Source organism: Mus musculus, chromosome 11 (assembly GCF_000001635.26).
Source record: "Mus musculus strain C57BL/6J chromosome 11, GRCm38.p6 C57BL/6J".
Taxonomy (NCBI): Eukaryota; Metazoa; Chordata; class Mammalia; order Rodentia; family Muridae; genus Mus; species Mus musculus.
This window is the reverse complement of record NC_000077.6, coordinates 84910089-84933051: the sequence shown is the minus strand read 5'-3', so window position 1 is coordinate 84933051 and position 22963 is coordinate 84910089. Positions and strand designations below refer to the sequence as shown.

The following is a 22963-nucleotide window of genomic DNA, read 5'->3' as shown; positions in this document are numbered from 1 at the left end:
CGGCCTATAACTCAGAGACAGACAGAGTTCTGTCATTGAAGTGCTACATGCAGGGACTGTGTCCTCCATGGATGCTGATGGAGGATGCTGATACTCAAGTCTGAAGGCCCAGAAGGTCCAGGCTCACCACTCTAGCTGCTCATCCCTCTCACCGGTCTCCGAATCCACTGCCTCTCACGCCTTCTCCTAAGCTGGAATCTGTCTCTAGTCAACTCCTTGTAAACTCAGCTCAGTCAGCCGTCCACAATTGCCTGTTATAAGTGCTGCCCTCTGGGTTTCTGTATCACCTAGCCGTGATGTCACCAAATCGGAGAGTTGATAGTTTACAGCTAGTTATCTATAGAAGTTGAAGTTTATTTAGCCCTTACTCTCAGCCTGCCCCTCTCAGCCAGCCCCTGGACCAAGCCTTCAGATAGCCTCAACTCCTCATCTATTCAAATCTGGAGAACTAGGATTCAGCTCAGACTTTAAAGAACTTATTTGCTCTTGACCAGGATGACCGGCAGCAGGAGGCTGTGCTTCTCCAACACAGAATGAAGCTAGGAAGCGCCACGCCCACTTGTGCTGCTTTCTTATAGAATCGTAGGGAATCAGGTTTCTGCTGTTTGAGCTTACCCCAGGAAGAATGCAGTACCCCCTAGTGTCTGAGCGTCTACGCTGCTTTGACCCAGTTCAGCAGCCTCAAATCCCTGCCAGATGAGTTGTTCCTCAGGAGGATTCTTCAAATACAACAGCATTTATCCAGTTCTTACCCAAATAGAACACTGGTGTAGTTCATGCCAATCCTTTAGGTGCAACCTTGTTTTGGTTGTTTGTTTTTTTGTTTTTGTTTGTTTTCAAGACAGGGTTTCTCTGTGTAGCCCTGGCTGTCCTGGAACTCACTTTGTAGACCAGGCTGGCCTCGAACTCAGAAATCCGCCTGCCTCTGCCTCCCGAGTGCTGGGATTAAAGGTATGCGCCACCATGCCCGGCCCCCTGTTTTGTTTTGTTTTTGTTTTTGGTCTGTTTTTTGTTTGTTTGACTGGTTTGGTTTGGGGGGTCTTTTGTCTATTAAAAAGAGCCTACAGCTGGGTGGTGGTTGTGCACGCCTTTAATCCCAGCACTTGGGAGGCAGAGGCAGGTGGATCTCTATGAGTTAGGAGGGCAGCCTGGTCTACAGAGTGAGTTTCAGGACAACCAGTGTTACTCAATAAAACCCTGTCATTAAAAACCATAGCTAATCAGGGCATGGTGGTGCATGCCTTTAATCCCAACACTAGGGAGGCAGAGACAGGCAGATTTCTGAGTTCGAGGCCAGCCTGGTCTACAAAGTGAGTTCCAGGACAGCCAGGGCTATACAGAGAAACCCTGTCTCGAAAAATCAAACCAAACCAAACCAAACCAAACCAAAACAAAACAAACCAAAACAAACCAAAACAAACCAAACCAAACAAACAACCATAGCTAGCTAAATGATTGCTAGATGATAGATAGATAGATAGATAAATAGATAGACAATAGATGATTAATAGATGATTCATAGATGATAGATAGATAGATAGAGATAGATAGATAGATAGATAGATAGATAGATAGATAGATAGATAGATAGATACGACCCTCATTCAGCTTTTATCTATACCCAACCTTTCCCCTAGTCCTTTCCTTTGAGGGGCAGCTCTAGGTCCTCTGAAGGAGCTTTCCAACACAAAGACCCAATGGTTTTGACTCCCAACCCTGCTGGTCTGAGACCAATGGAACTGAGTTCACCACAGTCCTGAAGGAGGTCCTCTGTTCACCCCATTTTCCTGCTGGTGACACTGAGGAAACTGAAGGTCCTTATCCCTATGCTGTCTGTAACACAGGCACTCAGGATAGCGTTACCCATAGGTCTTGCAGCTCCTCCCTCGCCTCTCACCCTCTCCTCTCTCTCAACTGTCTTTTGAAACCCATGCTCTCCGGTCACCTTCTACCTCTGACCATAAACCATACTGGGTTTGTGTTTTGGGGGGTGAGTATTAGACCTTTCTCTGAGCCGTGAACGGCAGGACTTAGCTCCCTTCTGTTTCTAGCCCCCATCTAGACTGGGCCTAGAATTCAGGTGTGGTGGCACAAGCCTTTAATCCCAGTGCTTGGGAGACACAGGCAACTGGATCTCTGTGAGTTTGAGGCCTGTCTGGTCTACAGCAGCAAAACAGCCAAGCTACACAGAAAAACCCTGTTTGAAAAAAGAAACACTCGGCCCCCCACCTCTCCATCTCCCACCCCACCCCCAAAAAGGGTCTAGGAGAAGTAAATTGAAATCTTGCATCATCTAGTCCTACAGCTCCTACTCTGGGGTCTTAGGGGTCTGGAAACAATCCTACCACCTATCCAGACCCCACAGACACCAGAGGACTTGGATTCACATTCTGTGGACTGTAGGGACCTCACCATTCCCTCCTGGCTTATGCTAAAGATCCATATGTGGTTGGATGTAGTTTGTCCCCTAAAGATCTGTGTGTCGGAGACTTATACCCAATGTGGTGATGTGAAAGACAGTGGGATAAGAGGTTGGAGAGACGGCTCAGCCACTTGGGAGCTGAGTTGCTCTGGGGAACCTGGGTTTAATCCCCAACACTTACGTGGTGACTCCCAGATGTCTGACTCCAATTCAAGGGCAGGAGTCCAGACCTCAAGTTGTAAATCCCTTTTCTGAAGAATCCTGATGTTTCTGTTTGACCTTCAGAGGAGGGAAGGGCTGTGGGAAAGTATGGGAGCTGATTGGGTCTTATCTCTGGAAGTGGTGGTGTGGGAAGGAAGACAGACAGACAGAGACAGACCATCTCACTGCCTGGTGTGTGCATGGAGCAGTGTACATTGTGACTTTCCCAGACCTATCCTGTAGATAGCAGTTGCCGGCTGGAAAGGAAGGTGAGATCATGGAAGGTCAGAGACCTTCCTCTGGGGTTTGTGTTCCTACAGAATTCATAGGGCAGTCCTGGGATGGGAGGCCCAAGTGTAAATGCCTGTGACTTCCAGGCTGGGTACAAACACAATCTCTCTAGCCTTCCAAGCTGCCTGCCCTCTGGATTGGCATTACCTTCCCTACCCTTTCTCAAATTTCCAAGATCAGTTTGGCTTTGAATCTGTGGTGGTCATCTCTGAGGATGGTCAGTCTGTGTAGTAGCCTGGAGCGGTCTGACTTCAGAATGGTGGCTGAAGGCAGGGCCATTTCTCTGGTCTTTACAAGGAAGTCCAAAAATCCAGAACACTTCAGGACTTTGGCCTGGACAGCACCCTCGGGCAGTCAGTGGTTCTCTATAGGGAGGGGACCAGTTGTGCTCATTCCCTAGCCAAAACTTCTCACATAGAGGATGTGGGGAGGAGAACCTTGAGATGGCAGAGGGGACTGATAGGTGCCCTTGTCTGAGTGACTCCCAGGCTGGCCAAGAGGAGGGATTTGGAGATCAGAGCTCTTTGTGCTTCTGCAAGACCTGGAAAGCCTAAGCAACCTGGCATGGCCTGGGCTCAGGGGTGCATGGTTCTTGTTAGAGATTCACATTGTCTCTATACCTCCCAGTTCTTGAACCTGGACTGCCTTGACCAGATATACTTGACAGACTTGGTCTCATCTGTGGGCAGTCCCTGTCTTAGGGTTCCAGGACCCCAAATCTTCTGGGAGGGATCAGCAGCGTGTGTGTGTGTGTGTGTGTGTGTGTGTGTGTTGTAGTGGGTGTATGGTGCAAAGGTAAGGTTGTCTGTTGAGGTTTGGTCTGTTGCTATGCATTGTAATACTAGATTCTGCACTGGAGGGTCTGGGCCTAGGAGCCACTCACGCTTACAAGCTTCTGTTGTGCAAGTCTTGTTCTTTGATTTAAAACTATTAGTTAAATAAAAATTACTGAAGGGATAAGAGGAAGGTGGGTTTTGAGTTACCTAATTTGGAGAGGAAAGAGAAGGGAGGGAGGAGAGACCAGGTGGAGAAAGAGGAAGAACAAGAGTGGGGGAGGAAGCCACCAGGCGAGGAGACGGTACATACATGGCCAGGAGAAACAGCAAGTATTTGGGACACACCACTGAGAAGGTAGCCAGGCTAACAGTTAGAAGAAAGTAGCTTAAAGGTTATTTCCCAGATAACTGTCAAAGTCAAATAAAATAACCATAGTTGGAGTCTCATTTATTAGTAAGCTAGTTGAGTATAAGCTTAAAATGATTTGGCTCCCAATATGGGGCATGAACCCATGACCCCGAGGTTAAGAGTCTCAGGCTCTACCGAATGAGCTAGTCAGGCAGGTCTGCATCCTGGTTAGTCTCCCAAGCCCCACCCAGACGTCCCAGCACCTGTTCAGTGCTGTAGTCAGTTAATGCAGGTTCCGTAGTTTTCAGACTACAACTTTCCTCAGCAAGGATGGTCTCAGTTGGCAAGCAGGACCAAAGGACCATTCTTGTGTGGGAACAGGCTGTAGTCACAAATCCTTTGACCCAGCCAAAGCCTTTGACTGCAGTTCACACCTGTTGTGAAAGCATTTGGAAGGCTTGGGCAGGAGAATTGCCTCAGGTTTGGTGGCACCTTGGCTGGGTTTGGTCAAGAGTAGGAGCCCAGCAACAGAACTGGGCTTTTCTGCCTCAGTGAATCAAGTACAGGTGGCTACAGGCCTTGAGAGGCTTTAAGCCACCCTCACCCATAGTGAGGGTAGCCTGGATGGCTGGTGAGACTCGAGGCTTGAGGGAAAACTAGTTCCCATCTCATGGAAACCTTGGAGAACTCTAACCACCAGCTGCCCTGAACTTAGCAGCCAACCTTGTCCTCAGCCTGCCGGTGTGTGGACCCTCAGTGAGTGGCCTCTCTCTCCTCTGTACTTCCTGTTGAGATTCTAGATCTATACCAGACCCTCTGTGCAACCTCAGGGTTGTTAAACTCACCAAACCAGAGTCACCAGGCATTTGGTGACTAGTTTAAAGACCTAGGTGTTTGGGTTTTGGAACAAACAAGGTCTTCCAACATATTTCAGGCTGGGTACAAACTCACTCTGCCTTTCAATGGCTGGGATTAAAGGCCTGTACCACCATGCTCAGCTTTTAGTTGGCTTGCCTGCCTTCCTTTCCTCTCTTTCTTTCTTTCTTTCTTTCTTTCTTTCTTTCTTTCTTTCTTTCTTTCTTTCTTTCTTTCTTTCTTTCTTTCTTTCTCTCTCTCATTCTCTCTCTCTTTTTTTAAATTATTTATTTATTAGTATATCTAAGTACACTGTAGCTGTCTTCAAACACACCAGAAGAGGGTGTCAGATCTCATTATGGATGGTTGTGAGCCATCATGTGGTTGCTGAGCAGTCAGTGCTCTTAACCGCTGAGCCATCTCTCCAGCCCTCTTTCTTCCTTCCTTCCTTCCTTCCTTCCTTCCTTCCTTCCTTCCTTCCTTCCTTCCTTCCTTCCTCCCTCCCTCCCTCCCTCCCTCCCTCTTTCTTTCTTTCTTTCTTTCTTTCTTTCTTTCTTTCTTTCTTTCTTTCTTTCTTATATTTACTTATTTTATGTATGTGAGTGTATTCTTCAGACACACTAGAAGAGGGTATCTGATCCCATTCCAGATGGTTGTGAGCCACCATGTAGTTGCTGGGATTTGAACTCAGGACCTCTGGAAGAGCAGTCAGTGCTCTTAACCGCTGAGCCATCTCTCCAGCCCCTTTGTTGGCTTTTTATTAATGATCCACGTGCCAGGTGATGCCCTGTCTGAAGATTTAGAAAAGTTGCTCCAGTTACCTGGGCTGGCTTTAGAGGCACTGTCAACTCAGGTTCTCAAAGAAAGCCACACCTCCTAAAGACTCCATGCATGGTTGATTACAGAGAGTTGGAATGTTGCAGATACAAAAGATCTAGGCTCTCTTTTATCCCTCATGGTTGTCCGCTTCCATGTCTGACCTGACATCCTTGTGATCATCACATCAGTCCTATGGGTTGTATTAATTTAATAACCACTGGCTTCCAACTTCCAATCCAAGGCTCCGCACCGTATCAAGCTGCATCTGAATCCGGTAGCAGAGACTGCCCTGCCCTCTGTAACCTGCCTACCTGCTTTCCCAGCAATGCTTTTGAAAAGATGTTTTAATCTAAAGCTTTCTTTTCTTTTCTTTCTTTCTTTCTTTTTTTTTTTTTTTTTGTTTTTATGTTTTGTTTTGTTTTTGTTTTTGTTTTTGTTTTTGTTTTTGTTTTTTTTGAGACAGGGTTTCTCTGTGTAGCCCTGGCTGTCCTGGAACTCACTCAGTAGACCAGGCTGGCCTCAAACTCAGAAATCCACCTGCCTCTGCCTCCCAAGTGCTGGGACTAAAGGCATGAGCCACCACCACCCGGCAATCTAAAGCTTTCTTATTCTCTGTAAATGTAAAACCTTCATGGCGCTATGAGTATGTTGGAACACGGTAGCCAGAATCTGTGTTCCTGGGTCATAGACACTCATATTTGGCTCCAAAATATATTATCTCTTTTTCTCTTTGAGGTGAGAGCTGTGTTTCAAATCTACAACAGCAGAAAAGGAAGAAAGCAAGAAGAAGGAGCTAAACAGAATATGGGTAATTTCAGAGTTCCTTTTGTCCACGTGTGGCAGTGCACACCTTTAGTCCCAGCACTCAGGAGGGAGAGGCAGCACTCTGTGAGTTAGAGGCCAACCTGGTCTATATAGTTCCAGAGTAACCAGACATACATGGTAAGACTCTGTCAAGACAAAACAAAACCCAATCACAAAAGAACACACATGATATGCACTCACTGATAAGTGGATATTAGCCCAGAAGCTCAGATTACCCAAGATACAATTTGCAAAACACATGAAACTCAAGAAGAAGGAAGACCAAAGTGTGGACACTTCGATCTTTCTTAGAAGGGGGAACAAAATACCCATGGAAGGAGTTACAGAGACAAAGTACAGAGCAGAGTTTGAAGGCATGACCATCCAGAAACTGCCCCACCTGGGGATCCATCCCATAAACAACCACCAAAACCCAGACACTATCGAAGATGCCAACAAGAGCTTTCTGACAGGAGACTGATATTAGCCAGTGCCTGACTAATACAGAAGTGGATGCTCACAGTCATCCACTAGACGGAGCACAGGGTCCTCAATGAGGGAGCTAGAGAAAGGACCCAAGGAGCTGAAGGGGTTTGCAGCCCCCAGGAGGAACAACAATATGAACTAACCAGAGCTCCCTGGGTCTAAACCACCAATCAAAGAAAACACAGGGAGAGACTCATGGCTCCAGCTGCATATATAGCTGAGGATGGCCTAGTCGGTCATCAAAGGGAGGAGGCCCTTGGTCCTGTGAAGGTTCTATGCCCCAGTATAGGGGAATGCCAGGGCCAGGAAAGGGGAGTGGGTGGGTTGGGAAGCAGGGGGAGGGGAGAGAAGATAGGGGATTTTTGGAGGGGAAACTAGGAAAGGGGATAGATAACATTTGAAATGTAAATAAAGAAATATCTAATTAAAACAAAACAAAACAAAACCAACAATAACAACAAAAAGAAAATAAAAAGAAGAAAAGAAAAAAACAAAGAAAGAAAGTAAAGACATGAGACTACGCCGGGGCCTAGCAAACACAGAAGTGGATGCTCACAGTCAGCTAATGGATGGGTCACACGGCCCCCAATGGAGGAGCTAGAGAAAATACCCAAGGAGCTGAAGGGATCTGCAACCCTATAGGTGGATCAACATTATGAACTAACCAGTACCCCGGAGCTCTTGACTCTAGCTGCATGTGTATCAAAAGATGGCCTAGTCGGCCATCACTGGAAAGAGAGGCCCATTGGACTTGCAAACTTTATATGCCCCAGTACAGGGGAACGCCAGGGCCAAAAAGTGGGAGTGGGTGGGTAGGGGAGTTGGGGGGAGGGTATGGGGGACTTTTGGGATAGCATTGGAAATGTAAATGAGGAAAATACCTAATTTAAAAAAAAAAGAAAGAAAGTAAAGACACAGAGAGGAGTTTCCTGGCTTGGTCTTGTCTGTTGGGCTTGCTCCATCCTACAGAGCAGCTTCTCAGGTTTGCTTAGGAAGGTCCTGGAGCCTGTGTCTATTTTTGGATGTCATCCTAGAGCCTTGTGTGGCTAAGCAGTCAGCCAAGGGACAGCAGGTTTGCTCCTCACCCTATCTGTCCCTCCAAATCACCACAAATAGACAATATGTCTAAGAGCCTCCTTAGTAACAGTATAGAGCCCCTGACATCATCAAACCTCTCTCTACCTCAGAGGCTCACCACTCAGCTGTGGCCCTCCTGGACCGCCAAGGACCCAGCTCCTTCAAAGCCCACTGTGGGCAGGAGCCATGCAACTTGTTCAAAAAATGCTTTCCAAAACCAAAATGATGATGATGACGATGATGGTATGTGTGTGTGAGAGAGAGAGTGTTTGTGTGAGTGTGTGTGTGAGTGTATGTGTGTGTATATGTGTCTCTGTGTGTTTGTGTATGTCTCTGTGTGTCCATGTGTCTGTGTGTGTGTATCTCTGTGTGTCTCTCTGTATGTGTATTTCTCTCTCTATCTGTGTTTGTGTGTGTGTGTATGTGAGAGAGAGAGAGAGAGAGAGAGAGAGAGAGTGTGTTTGTGTGAGTGTATGTGTGTGTGTATGTGTCTCTGTGTGTATGTGTATGTCTCTGTGTGTCCATGTGTCTCTGTCTGTGTGTGTGTATCTGTGTGTGTGAGTGCATGTGTGAGTGTGTATCTGTGTGTTTGTGTATGTCTCTGTGTGTCCATGTGTCTGTGTGTGTTTATCTCTGTGTGTGTCTCTCTGTATGTGTATCTCTCTCTATCTGTGTGTGTGTGTTTGTGTGTGTGTGAGTTTGTCTACTTGTCATGACCCACATGTGGAAGGTAAAGCGTACCCTCCTGGGGTCAGTGTTCTCCTTCTATCATGTGGGTGTCAGGGATAGAAGTCAGGTGGTCAAGCTTGTGGCAATCGCCTTCACCGGCTGAGCCATTTTGCATCTCTTCTTCTTTTCAAGACAAAGTCTCACCTCTAATTAGTGATCCTCCTGCCTCAGCCTCCTGAGTGTTGAGATTACAAGTGTGTATCACCGTGTTTAGCTTATTAAGTCTTCCTTTTTTCTTTTTATAAATGTAGTTTATTTATTTTTATGTGTCTGAGTGTTTTGCCTGCATGTGTATATGTGTACAATCTGAGTCCTTGGTATTCTCTGAGGACAGAAGAGGGGGGTGGATCCTCTAGTGTCCCTAGGGTTACAGATGATTGTGAGCCACCATGTAAGTGCTGGGAACTGAACTCAAGTCCTCTGCAAGAGGACAAGTGTTCTTCTTAAGCACTGAGCCATCTCTCCAGCCCCTTGCCATCTTTCTTGATGATATCTAAAAACAAAACATTTAAAACCACTAGGCAATAGATAAGTCTTGTTTTCTTTCCAGAAAATGATCGCCACTGGAGCCTAAAACTCTTTGTAAATGAGAATGAAGGCACAAACTGCCTGTGTCAGCCCGTCTATACCCTGCAAACAAACCGTCCTTGCAAAGGCCTCCCTCAAGTCTTTTCCTGAACTTGCTGATCTTGTGGGACAAAGGAAGCAGGCAATAAGAGAGTGGCAGGTTCTGGGATGCTCAGCAGCTCAGAGGTTCCTAACAGTCTACAGCAGGTTAGCTGACCCAGCCTGAGCCTTGCTGTGTTCCCACTAGCTGGAGACTAACCATCTACTGGTATCCCCTGAACCATAAACTTTTCAGTCCTGTAGATGCCTCCTCTTTTTGGGGGACAGGAGTGGTAGGTTGAGAAAGGGTTTCTCTGTGTAGTCCTGGCTGTCCTGGAACTTGTTATGTGACCAGGCTGATCTGAATCTTACAGAGATCACCTGCCTCTGCCTCCTGCATGCTGGGATTAAAGATGTGTGCCACCACTCCTAGCATAGATACCTGTATGCAACAGCACTGGTAGCAGAAAAGAAGCCACACTGAATTAACACAAGAGCAGGAGAGCTGGGTGAAAGTCACTTTTCCTCCCTTTAACATATAAGCAGTTTTCAGGACGATTATAAGCCTTACACATTTGACATTTACCTGTCAGCACAAGGCATCGTTAGCCTAAGGTGACTTCCACATCAAATGCACTTCATTTCATTGGAATGACATTGTATCTGTAATTGTAGTGTCTGTCTGCCATTGTAGCTGGGGATGAACATTTAATTGCATTCAGAACTGATAAATAACGTCGGTAACAAAAGGCGTTCAGTTGTTTGCACTGAATTTTCTTTCTGTATAGACTCCATACAAGTCCCTAGCGTTGACATAAAATGTAAGGCGTGGTCCCAGTGGGCCAGGTGGACTCGACTTTGGAGCAGCATTTGAGGGACTCCATTCCTGCTGGAGTCTTGTGCACACACTGACAAGGACTCATCTGGGCTGTCATGGTGACCCGTGAGATGAGCAAGCGTGTGGAGCAGACCCATGAGGCAGCTAAGCTGACCTCTGATCCCACTGACATTCCTGGGGCACTCTTAGAAGAGATAATGGGAACATTTTGGTCCAGAAACAGCACAGCATGTCAGATGTGCACGGGAGGGCATACGGACATCCCATGCCAATCCAGTAGCAGCCTGGCACGGGGATTCAGCCCTACCTACTACTTTGTAAAAACTGCCAAAGTTCCAGAATTCAGCCGCTCATTGAATGGTCAGAGTGCAATCTTTCACGTGCATGACAACCCCTTACCAGGGGAGAAAGTTAGAAAGGTACCAAGTTAGTGAGAATCATAGTTGTTCTGTCTAGGCTTTTGTCATGCTGGTTTTTTACTGGACAATGTTCAGCCAAGCATTACCTAGAACCCTGTACTCTGAGCTGACCTCAAATTCATGTCTTCTTGTCTCAAACTCCTGAGTACCAGAATTTTTTGGCTTTTGTCACCAAGGCCCCAGGTCATTTTATAGAGAATGTCATTGGGATCAATATGTCTGCTCATGGGTTTGGAGGAGTAAGGGTGGGGAGGCATGGTGGCACGTGCCTGTGATCGGAATGCTGGAGGTGAGGGCAGGAGGACCCCTGGGGCTTGGTGGCCAGGTTTAGTGAGAGATTCTGCCGCAGGCAGAGTTGGTGACAGTGGACAAACAGCAGTATTTGCACAGACGCTGTATCCTCAGTACTTGAATTAAAGGCATGAGACATTACACCTGGTAAAACTGCAGGTGCACCGAGGGAAAGCGAGACAAACGACCTGAGACCCAGTGGAAAGGGCTTCAAGGTAGGGTTTCCCCTCACTACATATATTTTTACTTCAAAAGGGTTTTGTTTATTTATTTTTTATGTGTATGAGTGTTTTGCTTGCATGGCTATTACATGCATGTATGTATGCACATGCCTGATGCTCAGGGAAGTCAGAAGAGGATATCAGATTTTTTGGAACTGGAGTTACAGATGATTGTGAGCTGCCGTGTGGGTGCTGGGAACTGAACTCAGGTCCTCTGCAAGAGCAGCCAATGCTCTTAACCACTAGGCCACATCTCCAGCCCCACTCACTACATTTCCTTCTTTTCTTTTCTTTTCTTTTCTTTTCTTTTCTTTTCTTTTCTTTTCTTTTCCTTTCCTTCTCTCTCTCTCTCTCTCTCTCTCTCTCTCTCTCTCTCTCTCTCTCTTTCTTTTTCTTTCTTTCTTTTTTTTTTTTTTGATTTTTCAAGACAGGGTTTCTCTGTATAGCCCTGGCTGTCCTGGAACTCACTCTGTAGACCAGGCTGGCCTCGAACTCAGAAATCCGCCTGCTTCTGCCTCCCAAGTGCTGAGATTAAAGGCGTGTGCCACCACTGCCGGACCTCACTATATTTCTTAAGTCATTGAGCTTCCTACAGCTTGATGCTCACTCCCATCTATGAGCAATCACTGCTGGGATCCAGCGGAAAGCTGTCTGTTTCCACGAAATCCTGCTCATTTTTATGAGCTGTCTCATTTCCACAGAAATTCATGGCTATTTTTGTAAACTACCTCAGCCCATAGAGTACTTGCAAAATCGCACTGTTACCAAATGAACTATAAATGGGTTAAGCGGTATTAGCATTCATTTCAAAGCTGGATGTGGTGGCATATACTTCATCTCAGCACTTGGAGACAGGGTTTTGTTGGAGACAGGCTCTCTCTGTAATTCTGGCTGGGCTGAAATTCCCAGGACACAGAAGACCATGAGTTCAAGAGCATATAGCAAGACTGTAAGGAAGAACAAACAAACAAACAAACAAACAAACAAATCCAGAGTTAACAGGAATAAAAGCTGTCTTCCCTAAAAAAGTATCAAAGCCCTTGCTTACAAATCTCAGCTGAGATGAATACCAGGGACATTGGGTGTATAAAGGGACCGGGTTTAGCTAGTAGGGGGCAGATGCAAATTACTATAAAATTCAGAGCAATGTGGATTAGCAAGCATGTGGAATAAAGAATATGTGTGCTTACTGTTGCCTGACAGGAAACATTTCTCCGAAGAAGGGAAACATTTACTGGGAGTTACGGGAGGGTCAGAAATGTACTGCCCCAATGAGGAAATAGAGAATTCCAGGAAGATGAACGGAGGGTAGGAAAGGAAGAGCCAGGCACAAGCAGGAGTGTTTGACTGGGAAGCTGGGTGCTCAGGAGGAGGAGGTCAGAGGACTGGCCAGCATGTCTGATAGCTTTATCACAGGGTCAGCGTATCAGCCGAGCACTAACACAGCTGGAGTTTGGTTCTTAGCCCTCCAAAAACAAGAGACCTAGTTTGGACAGCAAATTAAATGCTCCTAGTGGCCGCTGCAGAGAAACCCTCAATCTATCAACTACTTTGCAGAGGAACGGAAAAGGAAATGATGGTTGCTTGACGATTAGAGTTTGTACACTGTGTTTCCACCCGCCCTTGTGATTGCAACCTGAATTTTACCAGGTTCCCTCTGACCCATTCCCATGGTAGTTTCCAGTCCCATGGATGAGTCAGTGAATTAGGTTCTGTAAAAAGTTGCCAAACAGAATCCCGGAGCTTTAAGCAAGGGCAGACAGGACCGGCCTAAACCTACTCTGGAAATTTCTCAGAGTACAATGGTCCATCCCTTTTGCTGTGAATTTTCAGGAACGTTGGGGCTGCTTGCAATACACAACCTTGATGTGGTAGTATGTGCCTGTGATCCCAGCATTCAGGATGTTGGGGCAGGAGGATCAGAAGTTCGAGACTCCCCTCAGCAAGCTCACAGTTGTCTGTTTGATTATTGTGTGTGGAGGGGAGGCACACATGGAGGAGTCAGGGGATAGTAACTGACCAGAGTCAGTTCTCTCTTACCGGGAGGGATCTTCAGGCTTGGCACCTGTACCTGCTGAGCCATTTCTGGAGCCTACGCTTTCCCGTGTGGGATGGAAATGAATGTGAACAGGTGAGATCGTGGAAATAGTCTCCCGGGGCCCAATGGTACCTGTTTTCCAGTGTCATTCAGTGCTTGCACGGGATGGATATTTTAGAGTAGCAGAATGGACCTGGAATGGGGCAAAGCACAGTCCTATATATTTTTTAAAGTTAATTTATTTATGTAAATGAGGACTGTCTGCATATACACCTGAAGGCCAGAAGAGGGCGCCAGGTCTCTTTATAGATGGTCATGAGCCACCATGTGCCAATGCTCTTAACCGCTGAGCCATCCCACAGGTCTCCAAGCCTTATTAACCCCAGGCCTCTAGTAAGAGCATAGGTGCTACATGTGAGGAGAGTGTACCCTGAGATGGAGTCTTCAGTATCCCAGGCAAACTTTCCATGGAGCCTTGAATTCTCCATCCTCCTCCCTCCACCTCCCATTCTGGGATTACAGCCATGCTCACCATGTTAGACTTCTGCATTGCCGAGGCTTGAACCCAAAACTTCCTGCATGTTTAGCCAACGAACCTACATTCCTTTCCTCTGTCCCTCCCACCCCAAGAACAGATAAATATTCTGATTCAGTGGTTCTCAACCTTCCTAAGTCTGGGACCCTTTAATACTGTTCTTCATGTTGTGCTGACCCCCAACCATAACATTATTTCAGTTGCTACTTCATAACTGTAATTTTGTTATGAATTGTAAGGTCAATCTCTGTTTTCTGATGGTCTTAGGAAACTCCTGTGAAAGGGTCACGAGTCCACAGGTTGAGAAACTCTGCTCTAGGCTAGTAACCCCAAAGTTCCCAGAGCACAGCTAGATTCTCATTAGGCTAACATAGGTGGTCAGCTTCCAGGTGGACTGCCACTATCCTGGAGTTTACATGAGCTCCTAGCTAAGAGGCACTGAGAGCTGGCCCTGGAGAGCCTTTAGCATTTAGAGCCCGAGGTTGGCGACTGTCCTGCTTTTTCCCAGGAGACTCTCTTTTCATCGCTTCACGGTTTAGTTACTACTCTAGCTTTTTTTTCTAAGCTGCCAGCAGCTTAATCTACAGCATAAAGTGGGGTGTGTGCTGGGCTCTAAGAGTAGTCGCTACACCGATCCAACGGCGGCCTGCAGCGCCCTCTGGCGGTGCCTGTTGCTGGCATGCAACACTGCGAGAGTCTCTGGAGGCTCACAGGCGCCTGACTGCCAGTAGCTAGGTACCTGAGTTCTGAAACCTTTCTTTGCTGTCTCGCTTCTTTCCAAGGATTTTCACTGCTCTTCAGGCTCTTGCGGAGGAGTACGCGGCATCTAAGATGGGTTTAACTGGAGTTCATAGAAAGCCAGGATGCTCCCATTGGAACCTCAAGTGTGGTCAACTGGATAACGAGTCTGGATTCACAGTGTCCTCGGTATTCCCCCACCTGGTCCCCCTCACACTTCCTTTCCTGTCCTGGACATTGAAGAAAGTCTGACAGTGATCCCTGAAGCTAGGGACCTCCAGAATAGAGGGAGCAGCATCTCCACCACAGGAAGTGTGTGTAGGAGAGATTCTCGGTTTCAGCCATTACATACAAACACACAATACAAATCCGGGTGGTCTGTGACAGTTTATACCCTTGCCACACAGGACACAGATTCAAATGTGATCATGGATGAGTTGTTGGCCTTCTCTGGTTGTCCCATTTTAATTTGGACCTTCTGGAAACCAAAGGTCACATCTCTGTTGAAGACTAGGAACGAAAAGGGTTATTGGGTCAGTGTGAATTTGTATTGGATTCTAAGCAAGCTCTTGACGGGCTGACGGGAGCAAAGAGAGAGCCAAAGGGGCCTTCTGATTTAGCGGAAGGACAGTGTTTTGGGCCTGGAGAGCCTTCCAGCGGTCCCATGATACTAAAGAAGGACTCTTACTCATTTCCCATCCTTTCTACCGAGTCAGACCAAATTGTCAGTAGCAGAGATCCAGGAGATTAGACTCCTTCCGAGTATCATGGAAATAACCCTTTTGCCAGCTACAGGTTAAAAAATATATATGTATGATTTCCATTTGTCTTTCAATAGCTCAAGAATTTAGGTCTGGACATCCACTTTAATTGATAAAAGGGCTCAGGTAGCAACCAAGCCCTCTAAGACACTCAAAGAGTGGGAGTCAGGGCTCCAGGCACTGCCTAGTTTGCAGCAGCTCCATCTCAGCAGGCACAGATGCTCATGCGCACACTTATTAACAGGGACCCTAGAGCAGGGCTGGTGGAAACAGAGGCAGGCCGGCTCTGTGAGTTCAAGCTCAGCCTGGTATACAGCATGAGTTCCAGGACAGCCAGGGTTACACAAAGAAACCCTGTCTTAAAAACAAAAACAAAAACAAAAACAAACAAACAAATCAACAAAGGACCCTAGAGCCTGAATGGGCCACATAGATGAGGAGGAGGCATTTGGGAGAGGAACATGATTTAAGGTCCTGGAAGCTGGAGTTTAGGTTAGACCAAATTCAGAGCTTCAGAGAGGAGCAAGTTTCTTAAAGAAAACAGGATTCCAAGTAGGGCCTGGTGACACACCCTGCAACAGGGTCTCAGACCTTAACACAACTGACTCCACGATTTTGTCTATAACTAAAGTCTATAGTAGCCTTCAAGGTTAGTCATAGCCCATCTATTCTGACTCATTAGCCTGGATTCCTTTAGCCTAGCCACTGATCTGCTCTGCAGTCAGTCAACTCCACCATGGCTTGTAGTGGCATGAAGCACAAGAAAACCTACAGGCTCATTTTCAGAGTCGTGCAAATGCACGGCTTGACACTAAAATTCCAGTCTCTTCCTTAGTCCTTTCCCCATTCTGTTTTCACTTCAAGCCTTGTGCTCCTAGGGAAGAGACCGTCTTCCAATCATCCCCAGTGTCTGGACATTGTAGAACTCACAGTCGGGGTTCAACAAGCATTTGTCAGCAGCTCAGCCTCAAATGTCTTTTGGGCTGGGAGAAGTGGCTTAGCAGTAAGGACCGCTAGATGCTGTTACAGAGTTTGAGTCTTAACATTCACAGTAGGAAGTTCAAACCCGCCTATCTCTAGCTCCATTGGATCTGATATCTTTTTCTGGTCTCTCTTGGGGCAGGGACATCATTTACCCCGGCACAGGCGCACACGTATACAGTTTTTTTTTTTTTTTAATGTCTTTGATTAGGCATGGTGGTGCACACTTGTGATGTCAGTGTCAGGGATGCAGAGGCAGAAAAATCCTGAGTTCCGTGGCCTGATCTAATCAGAGGAAAAAAATCCTTGACGCAGCAGCTCTAAATGCACATCTACTGTATCGACACTCTACAGGTGAGGCCTAGAATAGAGAACAGGATCAATCCATTGCTTCTGACTGCCAATGAGTGCGGAGCGCTGTGATTGGCCCTTGTTTAGGTAAAAGAGTGAGCGCGGGTGTCTTCTGGGAAGTCATGGCGTCGCTGAATTGTAGGACTGCGGTCTGTGTGGTCTGTTTGGAGAAGCCGAAATACCGTTGCCCGACTTGCCGCGTGCCCTAGTGAGCCAGAGCGGGTAGTGGGTTCGGAGGGAGGCCGGGCTGCGGGCGGCGGCTGCGGGCAAGGGGTACGTGCTGCGGCCGCTCGTGCTGATCGTGCTGACCTGAGCCTGTCTGTCTCATTACAGCTGTTCGGTCCCCTGTTTTCAGAAGCACAAAGGTAAGACCCCGGGACACCGTCGCAGCCCTTGCTCCTTCTTTGTACCGTACAGGCCCCATGCCCCCAGGAACCCGAAGCGGGAGGATTCCCGCCAGTTCAAAGCCAGCCTGACTACAGACTGAGACCCTGTCTCAAATAATCCAAAGCAAGTCAGCTGCTTTCTTGGGAAAAGTCTTAGCTATTTATTCATCTTGACATTCTAGTGTAGCCCCTCACTATCGCAGAAACTGCCTTGGCTGAGGTCAATTAGCCAGCAATGGTTGTCTTTAAAATATGGTTGTTTATTATTTACAATAGGAGAAATTTTCTTTTTCTGTGTGTGGTATTTTGAGACAGGTTCTCCTCCTCCTCCTCTTTTTTTTTTTTTCCGAGGCAGGGTTTCTCTATGTAGCTCTGGCTGTCCTGGGACTCACTCTGTAGACCAGGCTGGCCTCGAACTCAGAAATCCGCCTGCCTCTGCCTCCCGAGTGCTGGGATTAAAGGCGTGAGCCACCACGCCCGGCTGGTTCTTTTTCTTCTTTCATTTTCCTTCTTTCTTTGTTTGCTTTTCAATAAAGGGTTTCTGGCTGCCTTCGAACTCGCTCTGTAGACCGGGCTGGCTTCAAATTCATAGCGATCTGCCTGCCTCTTGCCTCCCAAGTGCTGTTTTATTTTGTGCTGAGAAAGAGTATCTCAGATTCACTATATATTCCTTTTTTTGTTTTGTTTTTGTTTTTGTTTGTTTTTCGAGACAGGGTTTCTCTGTGTAGCCCTGGCTGTCCTGGAACTCACTTTGTAGACCAGGCTGGCCTCGAACTCAGAGATCTGCCTGCCTCTGCCTCGCGAGTGCTGGGATTAAAGGCGTACACCACCACGCCTGGCTGAACTATATATTCTATACTCCTCCCAGACTCACAATCCCCATGCCTTAGTTTCCTAATGCTGGGATTAAAGGCACAAGCCACCACGGCCCAGCTGAGACTGGCTCTTTTTTTTTTTTTTTTATGTAGTTCAGGCTGGCCTATCTATCATGATCATGCTTTGTCATCCTCAAATGCTAGGATTATAGGAGCCACCAGAACTGGTTAAAATAAGTTCCTGACCTATTGAGAATGGAGCTGGAGCGATGGCTCGGCTGTTAAGAGCTTCTTGTTGCTTTCCCAGAGGTTCTGAGTTTGGTTTTCAGCACCTGCCTACTATAGGCAACTTGTAGGTCCATTCCCAGGGGCTCTGACTCCCCTTCAGGGGCTCTGACTCCCTCTTCTGGCCTCTGTAAACACTGCATACATGTAGCACATTCTCCCTCTGTCTCTGCTGTTTTCTCCCACCCCAGGCTCAGACCTATCCCTGCCGAAATGCTTGCTTTCTGCTTGTGAAAGCTCGCTCCGTTAAGTCTCTGGGCTTCCTCAGGTAGACTTAGAGCAGACTTTTCTTACCTTATCCATGTGTTCCATGACTACTAAACCCCTCTGACCTGGGAGTTATGACCTTCATGTCCTAGCGGCACATGGGTGCACACATACAGTAACTGTTGATGAATTGTGTTATGTTTATAGAAGTCACTGCCATTAATCCTGGGGGAAGTCCTGTGAAGGTAGGGTGGGGCACACAACCACCTTGCCCAGGTCCAAGCTCAGTCGGCTTCCTCGCCCCTTCTGCTGGACTCGGAATTACTCACGGTTCTCTGACTGATCGCTTGGTTTGACCTGTCTCTCCCTCTGTGTGTCTCTACCCAGTACACATTCAGTACACTGGCCGTGATGGGGACTTGCGGCCTCGTTGGCTGGCATGGAGGGTTGTGTTTGGCTATGCCTGAAATTTGTGTCTCTCTCAGAGCAGTGCAGCTCTGAAGCCCGACCTGTTGAGAAGAGAAGAGCAGGGCCTCCTGTGAGGTCTGAGGAGAGCAAAGGTGAGGTGGTTGGGGCTTTTGTTGTTGTGTTTGTTTGTTTGTTTTTCGAGAAAGGGCTTCTCTGTGTAGTCCTGGAAATCATTCTGTAGGCCAGACTGGCCTTCCTTGCCTCTGCCTCCAGAGTGCCGAGATTAAAGGCGTGCACCACCACTACCTAGCATGGTGGTCGAGTTTAAACAACACACTTCAATTGATTTCAAAGATACTAAATGGTAAGGAAAGGAGAGGGGGTAAATGGACAGGATACAGGAGGATGCCTTTTTGGGGGAGCAGCAGCCTCAGCAGGGTGGAGTACAAACTAGCGTCCTGAAGCATGGCTCTGGGGAGGGGCCCTGGGCCTGGGGTTAGGCCCATGTGGGAGGCTTCCTTTGAATTAGGTCACCTCCTTGCTGCTGAAGTCGCCTTAGATTTCCAGCAGTAATGGGCTGTCCTCCACTCACACATTTCATGCATCCATGGATTCGTCTGTCTTTAATGCCTCCTGGGTGTTGTAGATCTGCACACAGCCCCTTCTGTGCCTCAAAGAGGTTCTTAAGAGTCACAGAAAGAGTTGGGCTATGTGTCCTTTGAGAAACGTCTAGTATGGGCTTGGGTGTATCTGCCTTTGGTGAAAGTGGGGGTACTATGCTTGTCAGGGTTTTATAGGCCTCGTTCACAGTCACAGCCCTGGGTCACGACGAGGCCAGGAAGGGTGCTGTCTGCAGACCACAGCATGTCATGCTCTTGTGAAGCCCAGTCACCATTCTGCCACCTACTCTTGGTTTAATTGTGAAGCCAGAGAAGCAAGCTGTCATTTTATTTGAACACGACTGTTAGTGTGCCCTCCCTGTGGCACCTCAGTACACACGTGGTCGACGTGGCTGCCCTGGCTTCCTGAGGCCTGACCAGCTGTGCTCTACACTCCTCAGATGATGACTCCTCCGTAGCTGATTTCCTCAACAGTGATGAGGAAGAAGACAGAGTGTCTCTGCAGAATTTAAAGAATCTAGGTAAGTCTGTGCTGGGCTTGTTAACTGTTAGGCTTGTTAACTGTTAGTTTGTGCTCTAAGGCCGTGGGGCATGGGAGAGTGGAGCACGGACTAAGTCGTGCAGCAGCCAGCTTTATACCCCCCCCCTCCACCCCCCGGGGGAGAGTCACCTGACCAAGGTGTCCCATCATCAGGACAAGCTGCACTTGGCAGACACGTTTTCCATAGAGGCATATAAAGAAGTAACAATCACCAGTTATAATGACTGACATAAACTCCCATTGGCTGCACCTGGGAGGATGTGAAAGCATATGTCAAGAAAAAAATCCGTGTTATTAAAGAAACTGAGGTCACTAAAGTCTTGTTTCTTGGGAGTTTTCTCACAAATACTGAGAATTCCCTCGATATGACTATTCTTGGGTGGTATTCTGACACCATTTCCTCTGTATAGAATGTGGTTGGCTTTCTGAATTGTTTTGGCTGGAAGCTCGGCTATACCTCAGGGCTACTCTGCTTCTGAGTGATAGTCTTTTTCTTATTTATTTATTTATTTATTTAGTGAGACAGAGAGTCGTATTGTGTAGTCCTGGCTAGCTTAGAACTCACTGTAACCCATACTGGCTTCATGATGCCATCCTCCTGTCTCTATGTCCTCATGATGTTTCTATCCTCAGAAGAATTGCTAATTTTTTTTTTTTTCCGAGACAGGGTTTCTCTGTGTAGCCCTGGCTGTCCTGGAACTCACTTTGTAGACCAGGCTGGCCTCGAACTCAGAAATCCACCTGCCTCTGCCTCCCGAGTGCTGGGATTAAAGACGTGTGCCACCACGCCCGGCTCCTTTTTTTTTTTTTAATCTTTAAAGATTTACTTTTGGGGCTGGAAAGATAGCTTACCTGCTAGCTCACCTTTCCTAGCTGGCTCCTCCGTTACTGTTGCTAATCTCACTGTGTGTGTATGCACAGGCCAGAGTGCAAAACCCTGTGACCCACCCACCCACCAGTCTCTGCCTTGTTCAGTGCTGGAGTTTTAGGTATACATAGGACCACTCTTAGCCTTTAAGTGGGTGCTGAGATATGCTTTGCACAGCAAGTGCTCTTAACCACTGTATCTTCTCTCCAGCCCATATTTCCTTTGTTCACCTGTATATTGAAGTTTAATTTGTGAATACAGTAATCTTTCTGATGTCTAAGGCACCTTGATTCCAGGACCTATTTCTCAAAAATGGCATAATACATATAACTGTCTCTGCCTCCCAAGCGCTGCGATTAGAGGTGTGCATTAGGTTTTGATGTATAGTTGGTGTACAGTCTTTTTTTTTGTTTTTTGTTTTTGTTTTGTTTTGAGACAGGGTTTCTCTGTGTAGCCCTGGCTGTCCTGGAACTCACTTTGTAGACCAGGCTGGCCTCAAACTCAGAAATCCGCCTGCCTCTGTCCCCCAAGTGCTGGGATTAAAGACGTGCGCCACCACGGCCGGCTGGTTGTACAGTCTTCGCATATGGGAGTGACAGCATAAGGGTGGAGATACAAGTCCTTCCTAGCTTTCAGCTACTGCCACAGGTCCCCCTTGAACTTAAAGCTGGTATTGATCTTTAAGGTGAATCGGAAACTTTAAGAAGCTTGCTGCTGAACCCACACCTGAGGCAGTTGATGATTAGCCTCGATCAGGGTGACAACAAAGCAAAGCTGATGCGAGCCTGTATGCAGGAGCCCCTTTTCGTGGAGTTTGCAGACTGCTGTTTAGGAATCGTGGAACCATCCCAGAAGAGGGATTCCTAAGACTGGATGTGTTCTCTGCTCAAGTTACCTGCTGCTGCTCCAAGAGGTGGCTGTTTTCAAGGCCACCATACGCAGCATGCACACGTGGGTCTTCCTCTACCACATGGCTCGCTGCAGCAACTTCATGAAGAGGAAACTTGTAGCCCTGGAGTGATGGCTCAGCAGTTAGGAGCATTGACTGCTTTTCCAGAGGACCCCAGTTTTCAGCACCTATTTGACTACTTACAACTGTAATTGGTTGCAGAGGATCTGACAGTCTTTACTGTATGCATGTGCATAGCCATATGTACAGGGAAAACTCCTACATACATAAAATACTTAAAACAAAAACAAAAGGTTGGCTATTTATATTTAGATGGTTCTAAATTTTATTTCTTGTACAGTTCAGAGTTGCATCATAAATACCAAGTATATCCATTTGAATTAAAAACATAGTGTAACAATTTAAGGTGTGGTTCTCTTGATGCTGCATTGTTCATTGTTCTTGGTAACATTAAATAAATCAGTTTATTAAATATTATTGTTCCCTTAGTAAACTATATGCAAGTTCTCCCCCAGCCAAAATTCTAGAGGCAATTTTAGGGTGACTTGGCCCTTTTAAAGTGCTTGTGGATGGCCCAGTATCCATCTTGCTGTAGTGACAACATTCTGGATGGAGCTTGAGCACAAAGATACTAAGCTGGGATGTTGTGGCCCTAATCCTGGCTTGGTACCCAGCACCCCCAGATCCTGCCAGTGCTGAAGCCACAGCCCTGGAAGGCTGGCACTCTGGCCATGAAGCCCTGGCTCAGGCTGGAATTTGCTTGCACGTGCAGTTGGAGTCGCCGTGGGAATAGCTTGGCACTTGCGTGTGGGATCTAATGTCTTTGGCAAGACAGCTGGCAGGAAAAGGCCTTGTGGAAACAAAGGCACTAAAGATCACTCAGGCAGGTGGGGGTAGAAGAGTCACACTTGGACTGGCCTGTGGCTTTCTAGCAGAATCTGATTAAAGCCAGTAACACAGGAGGCTGAAGGGTCAGGGCAGATGTCAGCATACTGAAGTGGAGACTTCCTGCAGTGAAACTTTATCGAGCCCTAGGGAGAAAGAGATGCATCCTATGAGTGGCAGGGCTTAGATAAATAAAGGAATAAAATCTCACATCCATTCCATGAGACTGGAAATATCTTGTGACTAGTTAGAGCTGGAAGATCAGAACACTTCTGTTTACCCCTTGTTGATTTCAGGGAGAGTCTTTACATATTATATAGCATCTTGTTGATTGCCTTTCTTTTCTCTGGTCCCTTGTACTAGGCTAAGTATTAACCCAGGCTCACAGGAGAAAATGGAAGTTCTGAGACAACGTGCCATCAATCACAGGTTATCCAGGGAGGGGCTAAG

The 22963-nt window shown here is 47.0% G+C and overlaps 2 protein-coding genes across 12 annotated transcripts in view; one reads left to right on the top strand and one right to left on the bottom strand.

The window, feature by feature from the left end:
• Nucleotides 1-16685: 16685 nt before the first annotated feature.
• Znhit3 (zinc finger, HIT type 3) lies at nt 16686-22102 on the top strand. Of its 2 annotated transcripts, none has more exons than NM_001005223.3 (5): nt 16686-16796; nt 16922-16953; nt 18767-18841; nt 19750-19830; nt 21404-22102. In NM_001005223.3, the coding sequence occupies exons 1-5, from the start codon at nt 16711-16713 to the stop codon at nt 21583-21585; spliced, it is 456 nt and encodes a 151-aa protein (NP_001005223.1). In that variant the 5' UTR covers nt 16686-16710; the 3' UTR covers nt 21586-22102. The 2 variants fall into 2 exon arrangements, with proteins under 2 accessions (NP_001005223.1, NP_001346111.1); NM_001359182.1 differs by having other exon boundaries at nt 18669-18841.
• The window catches only part of Myo19 (myosin XIX), a 31057-nt gene continuing 29919 nt past the window's right edge, over nt 21826-22963 (bottom strand). For 8 of the 10 annotated variants that reach the window (XR_003949489.1, XR_879727.3, XM_011249173.3 and 5 more), the window contains one exon: nt 21923-22659. Coding sequence is in view for 8 of the 10 variants with exons in the window: in XM_011249173.3 (XP_011247475.1) it covers nt 22531-22659 (129 nt within the window). In the remaining 2 variants the exon portion in view is untranslated. Of the gene's footprint in view, nt 22660-22963 lie in introns of all 10 variants that reach the window. The other 2 variants (NM_025414.4, NM_001362893.1) reach the window with 1 other exon arrangement.

Coding starts and splice junctions, on each gene's coding strand:
- Znhit3 (NM_001005223.3), top strand. CDS start 16,711: ATGGCGTCGCTGAATTGTAGGACTGCGGTCTGTGTGGTCTGTTTGGAG. Junction 16,954..18,766: donor CTGTTTTCAGAAGCACAAAG/GTAAGACCCCGG, acceptor TGTCTCTCTCAG/AGCAGTGCAGCTCTGAAGCC. Junction 18,842..19,749: donor GAGGTCTGAGGAGAGCAAAG/GTGAGGTGGTTG, acceptor TACACTCCTCAG/ATGATGACTCCTCCGTAGCT.